This window comes from Fulmarus glacialis, unplaced genomic scaffold (assembly GCF_000690835.1).
Source record: "Fulmarus glacialis isolate BGI_N327 unplaced genomic scaffold, ASM69083v1 scaffold1717, whole genome shotgun sequence".
NCBI lineage: Eukaryota > Metazoa > Chordata > Aves > Procellariiformes > Procellariidae > Fulmarus > Fulmarus glacialis.
In genome coordinates this window covers 100,152-119,134 of record NW_009223635.1, presented here as the reverse complement: position 1 = coordinate 119,134, position 18,983 = coordinate 100,152, and the positions used below count along the sequence as shown (strand labels likewise).

Below are 18,983 nucleotides of genomic sequence, written 5' to 3'. Positions count from 1 at the left end.
GCGCCACCAGTCTCGTTTCGGTTAGGGTTAAGCGTTAACGCAGCCGTAGGGTTTGCGCAGTGAATTGCCCTGCCTTTGCAGGAGCAGCTGCCCCAGACGACACAGCCTCAAGCTGAGCCATTGGCCCCGCGCTCCCGGAGAGGCAAGGGCACAACACTGCTGCCAGCTCCAGGACAGCTAAAGGGAGCCAAGAACAGCAAGGTTACACCAAACCCTCCAGCACAAACTTTGGTCAGATTAGCCTTGACATCCATCACCCACTTTCTCTGGCTGTAATGGGCCAGCAAACATCCTAATCCCAACGGCTGGGCTCGGACCAGGAACCCACAGCCCGGGGCTGCTGCCAGAAAGAAAGCTGAAAGAAAGTGGCCGGCAGATGAGATAACGTGGCCCTATCCTGGCAGAGGGGCTTGGCACCCCTCAGAGAGCCAAAAATGAGTGCCTGACCTGGGAAACTACGGAAAGTAAGATAGAAAGAGGGAAGATGAGAGAATGACCTTGCAAACTGTTACTCAACGTCCAGCTGCCATGCGCAGCCTTGCGATAGAGGGGTCACATTCATTAGATACCTTTGGTATGGAGATCAACTGGGAGCTTTAATCTTTGTACATTTTCCACCACCTCTGGGAAGCATGGGAAATGAGAATCTGTGAAACAAGCCCGAAGATGGGACAGCAAAGCTTGTCTTTAAAGGATTTGAGTGGTTTATTTACTTATGATATGACAACAATCTCCCTTCTCTTTGCAGTTAGGAATAAAGAAAAAAAGAGCACATAGTCAAAGGAGCACTCGGCTGCCCAGGGAATAACGCCAGTTCCTGGCTTGCTGAAATGGATTCAAGCAGAGGAGGGAGTAGGGCGCACGTTGGGTTTACGAACAAATGGTCAAGTCACGCAATGAGAAAACCCAAGCTCCAATGAAAGCAAAAATCCTGCTTTGGTTTCTCCAGAGGTGCCAGTGCAGAGAAATGCTCCTGGAAGAGTCACAGGTTTGAATAAAGCTCTGTACTCTCTTGGTTGGCAACATCCAGAGTGGCTCGGTAGCAGCTTTCCAGCTCCCCAGTGTGGTTTACCACGCTGAGAGCTGTTCCATCCAGTCTAGCAGCCATGAGAATGGAAACTTTCATGACTCATACACTTTGCAGTAGACCGCATTAAAAGGCACCTTCGCTGTTGTTTTCACAACCAAGTGAAACATCATATTTATATTACAGCTCGGGACCTATGGAAAGGAGCTACCCAAGGGGAACTGGCACATCTGGTATAATCAGCCAAGACTATAATACTTCGAGGGGAGTGAAATCAAGCCAAGACTGCAGACGAGTTAGGGGGAAACCATGGAGGCATCTCCTGCACGCCATCGGGGCACTGTTTGGCAGCTGCTGCTGCTTTGGATATGGTGTGTTTGTGCCATTGCTTCATGGCAACGGCAACCCAAAAGCACAGTCAGCAGCAAAGGCATTTCTCTGAGCTTCTTCCACTGGCTGCAGCGGCTTGTGATGGGACTGCTGTAGCAATCCAGGCTGGCTGACAAAACTGTGTCTTGTCAGCAATAGCACCAGGGAGGGGGAAAGAAAAGACCAGTTTTTGGTTTGAATTGCTACTGTATTTGGTGCCTGACTCTGTGCCCTGGTGCAGAAAGGTGGTCCCTGGTGTGGTGGTAGAGCCATGCCTGGGACATGCTTGTTAGGGTGGTCAGCTTTGAAGTGTTTCTCTTGTTGTGAAGATGGGTCTGCACATCTCCTGACTGGGTGTCTATGGGCTGTGATGAAAATGATGCTCAAATTTCTGACTTTCACTGTTTGCTTTGGAAGTTGACTTTCAGACTTGAGGGAAATCCTTCCTGCTCGTGTCCCCAGGTGTGGAAGGATCCACCTCTGCACATTGACTCTTCTGTCAGTCCTGCCACTCTTGATGCAAGGGGAAAACAAATAGGAGCAAAGATCAGACCTACCTTATGCCCAATTTCTCCCAAAGGCCCAGGTAGCCCCTGTGGTCCTTGTGGACCCTGAAAAACAGAGACACAAGGCTCTTTTCATACAACTGTTTTCATTTCTGAAGGGCCATCGCTTTCATGGCCTGTAAGATAAAACTCCAGTTCCCTCCCACATCACAATAGAGCTACGCAGTGTGCAAGAGATGGCCAGCGAGATGGAGAAGCCAGCAATGGGTGTGCTGAGGCACCTTAACAGGCCTAAACAGCTCAGAAGGCCCTTCATCTTTCATGGTTCCTGCCTAAAACAACTGCAGTTGGCAACCTGAAAATGCCTGGTTTACCCTCTCCCTTCACAATCCAGGTCTATCCCCACAGGCACAGAGAGCAGCAGATGACCCCTCTTCCTCCACCTTCGGTGGTCCTGTTGGCCCTCCTTGAGGTCTGTGTCTTCACCTGTCATCTCCCAATGCCTCCCCAAAGTTGTGGGCTCAGTTCTGACACCATCGGTCTCCCTCCTGGTCCCCCTTCCGCTCTACCTACCAGCCCATCCCAACTCCTCCTGTTACATCTGACCCTGTCCCAGGCCCAACCTTGCCCTTCTTTTCTCCCTTCCTTTCCGAAATCCATTCCAGGCTGTATCCTACACTCTCCCTGGTTCATCCATGGCCCTCTTTTGCTTTCCAGGGGTCTGACCTTGTCTTTCCTCAGGCCTTTTAGGACTCTGGCCAAGTCTTTCACATCTCTGACCATGCTGGAGTTGGCAAGGACAGAGAAGCTGGGAATGGGAATGAGTGGTGGGGAAGAGACAGACAGAGAAAGAAATGAAGTGTCTGTGTGTATGCAAGGAAAGACAGATGAAGAGAGAGTGATAAGACACTTGCCGGGTCGCCTGGAGCCCCTTTTGCTCCTGGAGGTCCAGAAGGTCCTTGGATACCCTAGAAAAATTAAAAACACCAAGGTCAGCTCCAACCCCACAGCGATCTTTCACGCCTCTCAGCAGTAACGTGCATCTCAAACACTCCAGTAAAAGAAGTGCAGAGGTGGCCCCGTAAGTGTGAGACACTGTCCAAGTTCTTCCTCCTGGACCAGGACCCAAAACTTATGGACTTGTGTGAAACCGAGGTTATGAAAGGAAGCACAAGGGATGGACACTTACTGGGAAGCCGCGTGCTCCTGTCTCCCCAGTCTCACCCATCTTCCCCTGTGAACACACAGTTACAGCAATTAGCAGCTGGGGATGTGCTGAGACACCTGCGGCGCTTTGGCCAGGAGAAGCTGCAGTTCCCTGGGCACTGTGTAGGTGGGGGTACCCCCACAGGGGTTTGACACCATGCCAGCTTTGGCAGGCGCTGGCTCTCTCAGAGGACATACCTGCAGCCCATCTGGCCCCAGCTTGCCTGGCTCCCCTGGTCGGCCCTGCAAAGCAAAAAGACAAAGACCTGTTGGCAAGAGCGCAAACTGTATTGGCGATGCTTTCTGCCCCAGCCCATCTGCTCTTGCATTTTTGTGCATCAAATATCCCCTCCAGTTCCTCGCAGCTTTTGAGAGGCCAAATGCCCAGCGTCCTGCCCTGAGGAACACCCCACCCAGCAGGGAGTGTGGGCAACGGGCTGCATGATCTAAGTTTTTTTGAGCAAACACCGCTTTGGAGGAAGCTGGGATTCTCAGGAGACTCAGCACAGCCCTGTCTGGCAGAGCACGAAATAAGGGAGATTCCCCATCCCAGTTGCATTTGCAGGGCCACGTGTGCCATGCAGGGGATGGAGTCTGTGACGTTCAATGGTAGGACAAGGGTCCAGCTCTGCCACACTACTCTCAAATCAGGCTGCTGTCAAAGGGAGAAACTCTCCCATGCACCCCTCTCAAAGCCTGCCGTGGAGCAGGCTCACCTTGGGTGAGGGTCTGCTCAGGCAGGGTATCTCCCAGGCTCTCTTTGCACCAGGTGTCTCCTGCCCTGTGTTTTTTCCTGTCCTGATCTAATTAACATGAAGTACCTCAGAACAGATACAATTCCCTTAGGTCATATTTTACCAGTCATGTTAAATTGGTCTGATTTTTGTGCTACGTTCAGATGTAACAGTCAAGCGCACTCACTGCCAGTTAAAGCTACTCCCATTCCTGTGAGGGACCCCGTTAATTTTATGGTTGTGGGGTGCCTCTGTATTGGGGGTCTCGGACCCCAGCAGCAAGGGTCCTGATGCCCAATGTTGGACAGATTTTACTCGGGCTGCACGAAAGACTCATCCCTGCTGGTTTGTCCTCACGGGGCGATTGAACATCCTGTTCGTGGAGGAGGGTGGGACCCTGATCCTGTCCAGGGCATTTCACAACGCAGCTAACAGCAGCCTTGGCCAACCTGGCCACCCACTGGCATTCACCTTGACACCTCGTGACCCCGGCTCGCCTACTGATCCATCAGGCCCTCTGGCACCCTGGAAGAAGGCAAAAGAGAGGCAAAAATAAGAACACAGAGTATGCTGGAAAATACAGCAGTCACCCTAGCTTTGGCCACCAGGAAAGTCCATGAGATCAGTCCTGGCTAAGCCAACCTGTACTCGGTTGGGTTGAGCACAGCAGCTCGGAGCCCAGGACTCAAAAGATCCCTTCTGTGTTTTGTTGCTTCATTTCTCACCATTTACCAGCACGCAGCACCAAAATACTTTTTATTCCTGTTAAACCAACTAGCAACCGCAAACCAAAGCCAGAGGAGAAAGGCAGGCCAGGAACAGTCTTATTTTCAGACAACGGTGACATGACAAGGGTTTTGCAACGCACAGACTTGCACTTCTAGCCTTATTGATAGCAAACCTCTTCCTTCCCAGAAACCCCGCTTTTCCAACTGCCCCTGCCCTTAACCCTTGGCATACCACACTGTCTCATGGTCACACTCAGGGCAATAAAGCTACAAAATACAGCACGCAAGCCGCCACCATATGGTATCTTCACAGCTGTCCTGGGCCCCAAACTGCTCCCAAAGAGCAGGGTGTATTTGCTGGCAGCTGAACTCCAAGCCTTCAGCTACAGTTACCTGCTATTTAAAGAACTGGCTGCTGTTAAGGATCAGGCAGGTACTCATGCATATGCTGGCCGGGCCTGCTTTGGCATGACCGGTCCTACGCCCGGCATCTGCTCCTGGGTGTGGGTGCGCACGGCAGGCGTGAGGACCTCGGGAGGTGTACGGGACACACAGATGCTGCAGATGCTCATGGCATGTTCAAGAGCCCAGACAGTGAGCGATCCTGGACGTGATTAGCTAAAATTGAACAGCTCATGGTACAGCTCGGGCATCCTCGAGGAAGGGGTGTCCTTGTTCTTCCAGAGGGTGCTACGTGAGGAAAGCACCGGTCTCGAAGAGGGGATAACTGTGATCTAGCTTTCAAGCTAATTTCAGAAGAGCTGAACACACAGCGCTCTGCACCATTTGAACCCCAGAAACCAGCGTGTCACACTGACAGAGAATAAACAGAGCCATGGTCAGGGAAAATAAAACACTAAAAAAAGGGCATATCAAGAGAGTCCATTAACGCACATCATGTTCATAATCAGGCCATGAGCTTAGTTGGGACTCTTAGGCGCTACTGCAATATAAATAATAAATAAAAACACAGAGCGGTGCTAGAATGTAGTGGTAAGAGGAATCCTGAGAGCAGGCCAATGTGGAAATAGAGAAAACAGGAGCCAATGTGCTTAATCGGGATGCAAACCGAGTGCCAAAAGTAATAACAGGGCTAGGGAGCCAATGCGTTAGAAAAGCAACTCCAGTATGACAGGCAAAGAGAGAGAGACTCACAAAGAAAGGCAGTGTAACAGCAGAAGATGTATAGGAAACGCAGCCAAATTATTACAGCAGACAAACATTGTCAATATAAAATAATGCAAAAACTTCTACTGCGCTTGGCAAAACCCTGTGCCGCTGAGTGTACCAGAGATTAAATAACCAAAAGCCTGCATTGCATGCCAGTAAGACACAGCTCTAAAGAACGCTCAGCCTGGACTCCAGGACAGACGGACAGAGAAGGACCATGCACCAGATGAGAACACCACAACCAAACGGTCAGCGCTTTGCTACACTAATGTAATGGCAGCTCTCACCAGCCCTAGACCAGCCCACCATGACCCCGGCTCATGCTGGTCACTAGATCAGAGAGCAGTAAAGACCAAAAGTTTTATTAATCCGTGTCCCTATAAACCTCAAAGCACAGTGACATAAACCAGAAGGCCATTTAAAAGCAGGGCTACTGACAGCTCAAGCCCTTGTAAGTTGGAGTAATGGGAGACCAAGGCTTGGAGGCATCTGGGGAGCTGCCTGGGGTGACCGGGACACCCAGCAACCCAGCAAAATACATAGACCTGCCCTGGGCTGGGTACTGGGCTGCCCAAAGAGAAGGGAGGTGCAAGCATGTGTACGGTACTGGCACTCTGGGAAAGCACCCACCTTCTCATCCTCCCTGGAAAACGAACTGTTCCCCTCGTCTTTGAGCAGTCACTCAGATATTTTGTGCAATTGCATCTTTACTATCTGAGATGATGGGGTGACCTGCTTGTGAAGAAGGGGAAGGATGTGCAGAGGGAAAGGATTCAATAGCTCAGCCCTGCTATTACCAAAGGAGGGAGCAGGGATCAGACGCAAGTGGGACACGGAAACAACAGTCATGAACCAGGTTAGAGATTTCCACTCCAGGACAGATGCTGCCGGGGAAGGAAAGTGGGATGCGTCTGGTCCTCCAGACCCATCTTCTGTAGCCTGTCCTGCCTTGTCCAGCCCCTTTGCCAGTGCTGGGCTGCTCTGAGCTGGGTGGAGGCTGCTGGGTGCCCTCAGCTCTCACTCAGCACTGCGGCAAGGGCAGTGATGGCTGTGGTTCTCAGCGGTCCAACCCGGCAGGGCTGGCTGGCTGGGGAGGTGTTTACAGTATCCTCGTTTCTTCCAGCAGAGCCCTGTCACCAGCATCGCAGGATCTGCCAGGGCAATCTCACTTCACAGCACTCACCTGCCTAATCCTATCACAACACATCTCATCGGCATCTGACCTAAAGAAGGAGAAAGTGACCCCGTATTCGCAAATGCATGTGGCAAGCTTCATCTTCTCCAGTCTCCTGGGCCAAAACACAGGATGAAGGCTCCCCGTAATTCGCCCTGACAGGAAAGGCTACATTTAGTCAATTAGTTAAATCTTTAAAACTCTCTTTTACTGACAATGCTGGTTAGAGAAGAATGAGTGAGGTCCTGGCAGCTCTCCAGGGAGCATCCCATGCCAAATGCCGCAAGGCACAGCATGGTGCCTTCCCCCTGCAGACCCGGCAGCTTGGCCTTGCAGACAGGGCTGAGCGCAGCTCCCTGGGCTCCCCTTGGACCCTCAGTGCTTCAAAATTAACTGAACGGCCAGGCACGCCTACCCTGGGAGAGGGACCGGGGCGAGCGTGTAGAGAGGCACCTCGGGGAACAACCTCCTAAGGGCATATGCAGCATGGACCCGTCCTAAGAATGGGGTAAGGAGGGTGCAGCGAAAGGCATGGCTTTATCACTGCTGTCAGCATCTCTAGGAGCCCATGAAATGGAGAAGGAAGCTTTTCTTTAGTTTATGTCAATTATTTATATGGCAGTACACAACTCAGGAGAGGTCCTGCTGGGCCAGGGCTGTACAAACAGTGCAAGCTCCAAGAGGCTTTACAGTGTAAACAGGAAAAAAAGGAAGGTTAAATGGAGATTTGTCCGCTCCTTTGCACATGGGCAGCCAAGGCACGGAGAGATACAGGTTCATGGCTGATGGAGCATTTGAGAACCTGCTCAACTGTATCACCAAAGCGAGCTGGACACGAATATGCGGCCCAAAGGCATTGCCATGTCCATCTCAAAGCAGCTCACCCGAGGTCACTGAGGGGCTCACAGCACAGGGACGTGCCTGGGCAGTCCCACTGCAGCACATGAGCCACGAGACCAAGCGTCACCGCTCATTGCTGCCTGCCTTCCCCTTTTGGTTGTGTTGTCAGGCAAGAGGAGCTGTGTTGGTACCGTGCGGGAAATCACAGCGCTGTGACCCTGTGTTCGAATGCAGATGCTCCAGCTGCAGTAAGTCACGCTTGCGCTGAGGTCCTGGATCTCAGCAGGCAGCAAGACACTCAGGGCTGGGCAGAGCCCAGCATTTTTTAAATTCTAGTTTCAACGTCTTACCTGGGCACATTTCTCACTGTAATCCCTGTGTAGGTCCCCACAGAGCTATGTAGCAGAAAGCTAGTGTTAGGTCCTTGCAAGTCTCACCTGCAGTCACATTCTGCCCCCTGTAATCATGAGTTATTTTTAATGTAGGCTCCAGCAACGGTAGGAGAGCAGGTCACAGTGCCGCACGATCAGTGGGTACACAGACCACGACAGTATTTCCCTCAGAGACGTGCAATACTGAGCAGCACTATCAGCAACCCCAGACTAAACAAAGTGTTACGATGCTGGCTAGATATGAACAGCGTCAGCTCACAAATGCAGGGGAATTCAGCTCCAGGCTTTGCAACTCAGGTTTATTGCCATGTGAGGCAATAGATACCCTGCTGCTAGAGTAGACAGCATTCCCGCAGAACAGAGCTAAATAGTCAACAAGGTGTTTCTGCAAAGCAGCGCTGCATTTTCCCCTGTTTAAACAGATACTCAGAGCTCAAAGAGGGACAGTAACAAGCCTCTGAATAGCTGAAGCGGCAGCACAAATAAGCAGTCAGTAGCTCCTTTCCAGAAATCCAAAGCTTCTTCCTTACCCCTTTATCCAAATATTGATATTTCACTCTCACAGTCCGGCCAACTGAAAAGCAAGGAGATGCCTTGACTGAAGCTGAAGGGAGACATCGCTGGCCATAGATCTGTAGCTAATTTTTCCTCAAACACTTCTAATGTTTTTTCAGCCAACTAGAAAGATCCCTGGGAGCAAAACAATATACTTCTGCTTTTTCTCCATGAACAACTTCTCAGCTGGGCCTGGAAAAAGCAACTATTTTCAGGTTTGCTTAGATAACACCACTTTACAAATCCCTAGCATTTACAAATTCCTGCAGTCAGTGATGCTGTGAAGCATCGGGTCTGTGTGGCAGAGAGATAGCGGTCCGCTCCCGCCCGGAGCGGCAGCGTACTGGGAGTGCAGGTGTGCACGCCTTATCTCGTCTTCGCAGGCTTCACCTGGGCAATAGCTAATGCAGGAGCTTGCTGAATGAACGGCACGATGGAAAAGAGAAATATGCTTTGGGATATGAGAAGCTCCTCTGAGTTGGCTGAGCCAGCGCCCAGCATCCCCTCCCGTGAAAGGGTAAAATGCCAGAAATGCTGACAGACACCTCGGCCAGAAGAACAGAGCAAGGCAAGTCACTTTACAGCAGGATTTCAGGTGCAGCTTTATGATCTGAGTTGCAAAGTCATGGCTCCAGTTGATATTTAGCCTTTTGTAGGGATTCTCAGTCAATACCTGGGCTTTTTGTTAGTTATATCCTTGACAGAGGATGCTGGAGACCACAGGTTTTCCTGCTGCGAGGAGCTGATTAGCAGAAATTTTGAATTTAAGTGAGATAGGGTGAGGGACTTGCTGAATCAGCTGCCTCCAAATTTAAACCTTGATTTGGTTAAATAATTAGGTTTAAACATGTGCATAGCTGTCACTAGCTGAATGTTAAGCACAAGTCTAAGTGCTACGCCGAGTACGGATGAAGGGAAATAAGCCTGGGCTCACAGGTCCAAGTTTCTTGTCCTTAGGGAACAGGGGAGGGGAAACCACTTTTGTAGAAGATTGTTCAGTATCAGTTTGATGGGCTAAACAAAGACTTGGGAAGGAACAATAGCCCTGTCATGACTAAAAAGAAGGTTACAATTTTTAAAGAATTTTCTTTTTAAAATCTGTACTTATATCTTGACAATACAAAAACTATCACAACATAAATACAGACCCCAAAAAGTCTCCATTGTTCTTTACAATCGAAACCATATTTGCTATTTACGTTTCCTTCAAAAGCGAAATTACTTTAATGAAGTATCCACAAACAGAGCTCATGGAATCCACAAACATCTGGTGAAGGCTGCATTCATGTTTCCACTTTGAATTGAATTACGTCCCTTTTGTAAACTAGGATAGACAGAGGGTAATGTCTGAAATTACAGTTGGGGGATCATTTCCCCATCCTGAGAAAACCAAGAGCTGGAATAGCAGGACAAACTAAGCAAACAAAGAATACTATGTGCCTGGAATATCTTCTGAGAGTATGAAGAGAAGGAAAATGTGTGAGAGAGAGATATACAAACCAGAAATCCTCCAGGCAGGAGATCTGCTGGTCCTTACAATACCGACTTCCCCACATCATATTCACTGAAATCTGTAGGATTTCAGAGCAAAGCCCAAGTTCCTCCTCTCTGCTGGGGATCTTAGAAAGGACGTCTGTCTGTCTCACAAATTCCATACAGATTATACCATTGCGGTGCTCAAACGCACCAAATCTCCACCGCGCCACAGTCCAGCAGCGGGTGTTGAGGGCAGGATCAGCACAGGGCACCAGCAGCAGATCCAGATGCTCAGCGCCCGCTGGCAGAGGCTTACCCCTCTCTGATACCGGTGTCCTTAGGGCAAGGTCAAGACCTTAATGGACCCTCTTCCCCGGGCACTGCCTCCTGTTCTACCACCACGAGCTGCATTTCCTGGGGTGACTTTTTGCCGGGCTCTGCAGCCAGCCGGGATGGAGCCACCGCTGCGTTTCTGCTTTTCAGGGCTGGGATGCGCTTGGAAGTCTGGGCTTCCTCGGTGGAGGAATGTCCAGGGGCAGCGACTGGCACAGGGTCTGCCAGACTCAACATCTGGAGAGGAAACGCAACCCCAGGCCATGAAGCTGAACGTCTCTACCATGCGGTACGTCATTTGAGGATGGACAGTGCCGGCGGCAGTTGGTGTCCTGCAGGATTTCTCCTGCGGGTTTGGCACCCTCTCTCTGGCTCTAGCTACAACAAAGGCAGGTCCCTGCTGTGCCAGCCTCCTTTCTTAGGAGCTGAATCCAGCTTTGCTCTTGGTTTTACCTTGTGTGATAATAAATATCCCCTTTGTCATCCCTGACAGTATGAGTGGAGCTGAAAACAGCCTGGTCAGCTGTACTTTCCTTGTGGGTTGAGGACTTTAGGCCAACGCAGATGTAAGAAGCCAAGGAAGATTGATACGAATGAATCTCGCACAACCCAAGACCCAAACACCGCAGTTGCTCACGGCTGCCTGCCGTAAGGAGAGGCTCAGTGCCAGGGATGCGGCTGGCATCCCCGGCCGGCGGCTGGGAGGAGGCAGCGCTGGGACTCCTCCTCTGTCACTGCATCCATTACAGGCACTGGCAGAAACGTCTGATCCCCTCGGAGGACCCACCTCTCCCAGAGCCCGCACAGTCGGCAGCCTGGATGCATTCAGAAGGCGTTTCCCGTTCAGCTCTGCGCTGTAGTTTTACCTTGAGATATTTTCCGTTGTCCATTCAAAGCCTCCCATGAAAGAATGCCTCCAGTTTCTCACCCATCATGATCCTGGATGTCCCGGACAGCTCAGTTAATTGCTGCTATGTAGTACAGAGAAACCTCGCTCCCCAGGGGACCCTCCGAGAGCGGAGCTGGGGAATGAGATCCATGGGCCTTCCCACCAAGGAGAACAGAGGCAAGGAAGCTGTTTTTCCCAGCTGCAAGTTAAAAGCTGAACCCTGATATGCATCTGCCGGGCTTGGATGTTACTGGTGTCCTTCTAGCTGTGCTTTTAGAGCTTAAAGCAGTTCCAGGGTACATAACTCTGTGGTTATAAAGCTTTCTAGTTGGTTATTCCATTTCCTTTTGCTGGTCCCAGCTATTCGAAGAAAGTATTAGCTTTGGTATAGGGAAACATATGCAATCCTTGGCTGTCCCGAATTCCCCAAACAGGAGTTGCAATAGAAGCAGAGGCTGGGGGTGGGTAAAATGTATAGTTTACTCCAGCCTACGTCTTTGAAAATGAAACATGGAAACAGATATCATAAGATCTGTGGAGGGAGAAATGCAAAATATGTTGTTGTTGGGGCCTTCAGCAGAACCCACGTGCGCTCGCTATTAATACTTTGTAAAGTAGCTGGACAAGGAAAAACAACCCAAAGCAGGGATGTTCCTGCAACAAATGTCCTGTTGAAGAAGAAGAAAGATTGAAGAGCTCAGTGGGACATGGGTTGGATGTCACAGGCAGGAAAACAAGCAGCTTTGGCAGGTCTAGAGGTCATTCTGCTGTCGGCTGTCACCCAAACAGAGCAGGAAGAACCACAAATGAACTGACACAGAGTGCTTGTGAAATATTTATCCAGTGTAACACGTGCTTGTAGCACTGTCAGTGATGTTAGTTAGTAACATTACCCAGCACCCAGACTGGGGGTCTGCTCTTTCCAGGCAGAGCGAGGATTCACACATGCTTTACAGTGTGGTACTGTTTAGGTATGTATAGATAAAATCAAGGTCTTGTGTTATGGGCCAGAAAAACCCATAGAAAGACACAAGACATGCTTATAATTTGATCTACTGGCAATGCAAAACATACCTTTCTCACAACCCCGCAGAATGCTGCCAGAAGATATTACTCCTGAGAGACTGAAAGGGAAGACATGGGAAGAGTAGGCTGTTCGGCTCCTTGTCAGCTCTGTTTCTGCCTGCCTCGTCTCTTAATTCTGTTTCGTGGCATAACATTTCCTGCTTTATCTGCCTCTGGTTAAATCGCAACCCTTCACAGCTCAGCTGCTTTCTGTCCCTTGGCAGCAAAGGCACCTTTTCTGATCTCCTACCTGCACTCTTTTCCCCAGCTCAGATACATCTTCAGATGACTAAATCTTCACCATCCTCACCAGAAGTGTCCATAAACCCTGTTTTGACATTGCAGGTGGTTGGAAAAGACAAGCTGGACCACTTCGACGATAAACTCTACGCCAGGACACCCCTCTGCCCATACACATCACTTGCCTTCGCAGCCCCGCTAAGACTTGCTTCAATGACCGCGGTCTTTATGCACAGCAGAAACGTGGCTGCGGAGGTGCTGCCCCAACTGCTGCTCATTTCACAACCCCAGATAATCCACCAGATTACTTTTCCAATGGCTGAAAGAGGAGAGGGATAAAAGCTCGTGGAAAGTGCTTACCCTGCGGCCTTTCATCCCTCTTATCCCTGGTGCACCACGGACTCCTGCCGGACCCTGCAAGGGGAAAAGGGAAACAAAATGAAGATAGAGGAGGAGGAAGGCAGCAGCTGTTGGTAAGACCCCACATCCCTACGTGATCCGCAGGGGCCTCAGGCGCAGACCCTTGACCAGCAGGTTGGTTCGTTAAACTCCTGCCAAAGACATTACCATATTTACTTGTCTATAAATGGTCTTTTTTTTAACTCACTGATTGTCTTTGGATTATGAACACTTAGGCCAAGGATCCTGGCTGAGGTTTGTATGCTTAAGTATCTGCAGCCTGTTGTCTGTGTAAGTGGTGTGATTTGAAGAGAAGTCGAACATCCAAAATTCCCTCCGAAGCTATTAAAAGCAGCTGTTGCTCAGTATCTCTACAAAAATAATAATAACCAGGATCTGTTTTTCCATTGTCCAAATACAAAATCAGACACCTCTTCTTAGGTATCCAAGTTTGACCTTTTCAGCCAAATACTGATTTCAGCTTCAAGTAACTGTTGCCCTGTTAGTGCTGCATAAATGTTCATACTGGAGACGGATGCTAATTTCATTTGGGCTGTTGGTGTGGGGATGATCCTGTTCTTCTCACACTTACAGAAAGGCTTCAGGTTTTCTTTTAACCTGGATTTGTACACACTTGATTCAGTAATGTGCATACAGAAAATGCAGAAGAAAATTAAGCAGCTTTTTTTTCTGTTAGAATATTTATCAGTTTCAAAAATTAAAGGATATGTTCAATAAACAGGACTTATTTCTATATTGTAGCTTTAAAAACCCATATTTAAAGTTAGTGCCTTTCTGCTGTCAGAAAAGAAAACCTCAAAATGACACATTCCATTCTTACTCTCTCAAACATTCCACATCATTTTGCTATTTATATATTAATAGCTTTTACCAACTCTCAACCGTGCAAACTCCACCAAGGATCAGAACAAAATTGGACTGTGATCTTCCTACTGCTTGTACCACTGCCACTAATAAAGATTTTGCTTTTGGAACGGAGGTATCTTTCTGCATGGCATGTAAGTTCAGAATACAAATGCTTAGCTGTTCTCACTCAAGATGGAAAAGTTAGTTGACTGTAACTATATTTGTAATCACAGTAAATCTTGGTTTTGCGAGTGAGGTCAGTAGCGACTGGCACAGACAAGCAGTAGATGTGTCAGATGCCTGTTTTATAGAGATTTTTATGATAAACACATACTGAAATGAAATTCCTTGTTGGTATTTGGAATATCCTCCTGGAAGCCTCAGCCTATCCCAAATAGCTTATGAAAATACAAGCACAGAAACATTCATTGTGATGGCAAAATGTTGAGGGAACAACTAGATACCCTGCTGGGAATTTCAAGGAACTGTTTAGGAAAAGATAAGTGACCTTTAATATACCTATATGTATACATTATTTTCAAAACTGTATATTAACACAAAAGATGTACCATGATGGTGAGCAAGAAGAGGGAAAAGGAATTCACAAGCCTCAGTGAGCTGAAATGAAGGGCAGAGTTTCCTACCATTGACTACACCTTTGCGTCCCAATCACCCTCTATTGAATTAATCAGCCGTCAGAGCTGCTAAGGCTCACTGGATAGCTTAATCTCAAAAATTTTAACAGTTTAGGACAAACAACAACTGCATGCCTCAGCTCTGGCTTGAAAAGCAAATAATGAATGTTTGGTGGAGAAACAGGCAGAAACAGCTGGAGTTAATGAGTGGGGATTTGATATTAGGGGATTGCTTGATTTACTGGCTTTGTGGGGAAGTTTGACTTATTGAATTATGACTTTTTAAAATGCAGTCTTGGAGGAAACATTTTGCTTGGATGAACTTGTTAGTTATTTGCCTGCAGGAGAACGGGGAACTGAAGGAAGCGGAAGGACCTGGGGACGGTCTCAGCTCCCAGAGCTCTGCAGAGAGGTTTCGGCATTTCCAGGCAGGGCTGATGCCTCAACTCATACTGTTGTCGCCATGCCCCAGTGAAGTAAGACAAAACTTAGCCTCAGCTAAAGGTACTAATTAGTGGTGCACTAGATAGTGCTTCAGGACTGGGAGCTCTTTGCCAGTGCAGAACCTCCCTCTGCCAAGGACGCACTCCTGTCCTCCCCGTGTCCACAGGCACGGAGTAAGCAGGGGACCTGCCTGATGCTCCAGCTATCCCCAAGTCCCAGCTAACGTGCTGGGAAAGTTGCTAAAAAAGGGACATCTAGAGATATCCAGCTGCCTCCTAGACTTCTGTCAACAGCAAGTGCTGCCATGAGGGGGCACAGAGCAGCTCACTGCTGGGGGCTGCGGGCAGCATCATGCTCCTTTTACTGTAAGGGCCTGGCCAGTTGCTGCTCTTCAGCTAGGGACAGGTCTCCCCGAGGTACTGCTTGACCTCAGACCTTTTCTTTCCCTCACCTCCATTGACTTACAACGTGAAATCTCTCCCCAGCCAGCAGCTGGCTGCAGCCGGTGGGTCCAGAGCATCCCCGACCTCCCTGCAGTGGCCAGAGCTGCCGCTGATCTGGAGGTCAAACCTTTGGCACTGCCCGGGCATTTCACTACTGTGATCTTCCTCCCAATTAACACCACTGTGGGAATTCACACACTGAGCAAAATCCATTCCCTGTACCCACCCAGAGCTGCCTTTCTGTTCGTTCCAGCAAATGACACACAGCGGCATTTCTGCTGCTGGGAGAGCTGGAGCTCCATCTAAACAACGGCTGTGGGAAACTGGAGCCACACTAAAATCTACGTCCGCACCAACTGCACGCTCCAGCCACAGCTGCACATGTACCAGATGAGCCCATCCAGACGGAGGCTGCAGCCGGGGGCAGCTGCTCTGCTGCTCCTCTCACTCCAGAGAAGGTCTCTGAAAATGCACGATGCGGTCGCCGCATGATGTCGTCACCACATGATACGGTCGCTGGACCGTGCGATCACCATACTGCCAACAATTCCCAGCAGAAATAGAGGGCTTTGCAATAACACCTTGAGCTAGTGAGCTTGTGTCCTGCTAAAGACTGAGGCTGGATTGTGAGTTTTGGATCCCCCATTAGGGAAATGGGCTACAAAAGTTTGAATTAAGCACCACTTTTTTTTTTAGCATCTCTTTCCACGTTGCTCCCACCCATGCCCCATCCCTTTCCCCATATCTCGTGTTCATATCAAACTCAAATCAACCGGGACGCAGGTGCTCGACTCAGCCCCAGGATACGGGATGCTGATTTTTGGTGTGTGGTATTACAAGGTGATGATAGCCTTTACTTACTGTTGGTCCAGGGATCCCAGGAAAGCCCACTCCTCCTGGTGTCCCGGGGTGCCCCTAAAAGGGAAGGAAGAAGAACATGCCTGGTGTGAATTCCCAGGATCTGCTCAGCCCTTCTTCCACCAAGTGGTAAGACAGGAAAAAAGGCATCGCTGGTTGCTTGCAAGGTCAGGCAGGTCTGTTATTTGTCAGGGTAAAATTGCGCAGGGGCAGATGGAGAAGGCCAGACCGTCAAAAGCCCAGCTCCAACCTTGCTAGCAATATAAGCAGGTAGATTTGCTGAACAGCCCAGAAGAGAATGGACTGAATTAATATGCAAATCTGTCTTTGGGTCTCGCACTGTGGTAGACAGGAGGTAAGTGTCAGAGCAAGACAAGATCTTGCTGAGGTCCCCTCTATTAAACTCCTCAACGAGGATGCAGTGCACATAGCACAGCAACACACCATGAGCGTGCTGCCCAAGCAGCCCTGCACCTCCAGCTGCCCCTGGCAACTTGCTGGGATGTGAGTAACAGATCCCTGTTCCCAGGCTCCGTTGGTTCAGCAGCCAGGATGCTTGGAAACAGGCAATCCTTCAGGTGCCGCAGCTTGCAGTTCCTAGTTATCTCGACTTGACACAACAGGTCCTCAGCTGATGGAGCTGCAGAACACGTGTCGAAACCCAGTGTTTCTCTGAAGGGGACACTGCTGAGCAGGATGGCAGGGGAGAGGTTAGACCTCAATGTCCCATCAGTCAGATGGCCATTCCCATCCCCGCAGAGACAGGAAGAATTTGCAGGTGTTGTCATGTAACTAAAAAGACCAGGAGAAGCTGGACTCTCCGCTAGGACAGAGAGAGAGAGGCAGCAGCAAGAGCGAGAGAATGCAGACTTACTCCTTACCATCGACCCCTTGACTCCCGGAGGGCCTGGGGGTCCCACTGAGCCACGGTCGCCCTAGGAGAGACACAGGTGCATGGGGAAGAGTGAGGACTTTTGCTAACAAGCACTCTCAGCTGGCAGCAACGGGGATCTAGAGCAATGAAACAACTAAAAGATCCAAAAATTGCAGTCTATGCCATCAGATTTCTACCAGAAAGACTTCCAGCACAGAAAATCATCACCCTCTTTCAAGTATCCATCTCATCAGAGTAGGTAAAGGATTACAGCAAGAACTAGCTAGTCTTCCAGATCCCAAGAGAGGGGACTTTACTATTGCCATCAAACCACTGAGGAACAAGAGATAAGCAATGCACTCAAGACCACCTTCAACTCCGGACAGTGCTAGGACTGGATCCCAGGAGATCTCCCGCCCTTCCCACCCAAGGCACGACATCCCTCCCTGTTCTGCAGTATCATAATCCCTACATGTTCTGGCGTTTTTAGAGGCACGGATTTGAAAGCTGTGGTCCTGAGGCCCTGCTGAGAGCAGGGAATCAAGTTGGAAAAAAACAGAGATGCTGCCTGGAACAGGCGGCTGGTGCTTTCAGAGGAGCCCGTAGGCGTTCTGGGGGACTCCCTACCCTGCGGCTCATGCTGAGACCACCGTGCAAACAAAAACGACCTGGAGGCCTGCATTTACGAGGGGTTCAGAGCCGGATGCTTCCACGGCCCACCCTAAAGGTACTATCCCTTCTAAAACAAGCCACCATCTGGCATTAAAAAAATTAACATACCAAAAAATCACTTATTAATTCCAAAAGCCTTACTTATTCCCACATGCAGAACATCTCATTTCCCCCTCGGCCCTACGGCTCAGCCAGGAACATGAGAAGAGGTGTAAGCCTCCGGGAGCACGACCGTCACCCCACTGACGCAAGGACGACCCGAAGGCATGGCTCTAGTGACGGGATGTCCACTGCTCCTTTTTGGAGACGGTGGCAATTCCCACTGTGCTCTCCCTGGCAGCCCCGGTAATGCTCCGGGAATTAGGTCTGTTACGTTCGTGTGCTTGGGGGGATGAGGAAGGAGGAGTTAGCAAATGCTGCCAAGTAGTTTACGCCCAAAATCTGACCTACCTTCCAACAGCTAAAGTGTAAGGGGAAATATTTTCTGGGCTCTAAGCAGCTTATTAAAAACAAACCCCAGAGTTTGTGTTGTCACCAGTTGGCCCTTGTAAACCAACGTAAGGATTTTTCCCCCCCCGAATGCATGGATTTTATTAAGTATGTATTAACCGTATTGTTCTCTTTGATAATCTTTGGATTCTACTGGCTTCAGTCTTAAGTTTTGCAGCTCTCAGGATGGAGATTGCTGACTCAGCTATGTCTAATGAAAGCATACTTCCCACTTCATTTAGCTCACAACAGCATAGTGAGCTGTAGGATGCTATGCCAACTGGAGGCCTGGTTGAGGTTTTGATTTCATGATAGTTATTTCTGTCATCAGTAAGTCTGTCCTGGTAGAGAAGAAGTCTGATAGAAATCACAGCTGTGCTGAGGATCTCCTAGGGCAGATTTTCAAAGGACAGCCCGGGTTTGCCTGGACACCAACATAACATCATCGTGTTACAGAGTCGATCTGCAAGATGAGGACAGCTCATGTGGTCAAGGCATTGGCACAGAAGTTGTAGGGCCAGATGTGAATTTACTGGAGTGGGAAAAAAGATCTTCCCACGTCTCCTGCATGGCAAACGCCTTATTCCCCATTCAATTC

The 18,983-nt window shown here is 49.4% G+C and overlaps 1 protein-coding gene across 1 annotated transcript in view; it reads right to left on the bottom strand.

Moving 5' to 3' along the window:
• The window catches only part of COL27A1 (collagen, type XXVII, alpha 1), a gene marked incomplete at its 5' end in the record, with an annotated part of 152,145 nt that overhangs the window by 42,540 nt on the left and 90,622 nt on the right, over positions 1-18,983 (bottom strand). Inside the window, 8 exons of the mRNA XM_009581850.1 lie at positions 1,954-2,007; positions 2,817-2,870; positions 3,092-3,136; positions 3,307-3,351; positions 4,314-4,367; positions 13,065-13,118; positions 16,354-16,407; positions 17,232-17,285. Of these exons, the coding sequence (XP_009580145.1) occupies positions 1,954-2,007; positions 2,817-2,870; positions 3,092-3,136; positions 3,307-3,351; positions 4,314-4,367; positions 13,065-13,118; positions 16,354-16,407; positions 17,232-17,285 (414 nt within the window). The remainder of the gene's footprint in view (positions 1-1,953; positions 2,008-2,816; positions 2,871-3,091; positions 3,137-3,306; positions 3,352-4,313; positions 4,368-13,064; positions 13,119-16,353; positions 16,408-17,231; positions 17,286-18,983) is intronic.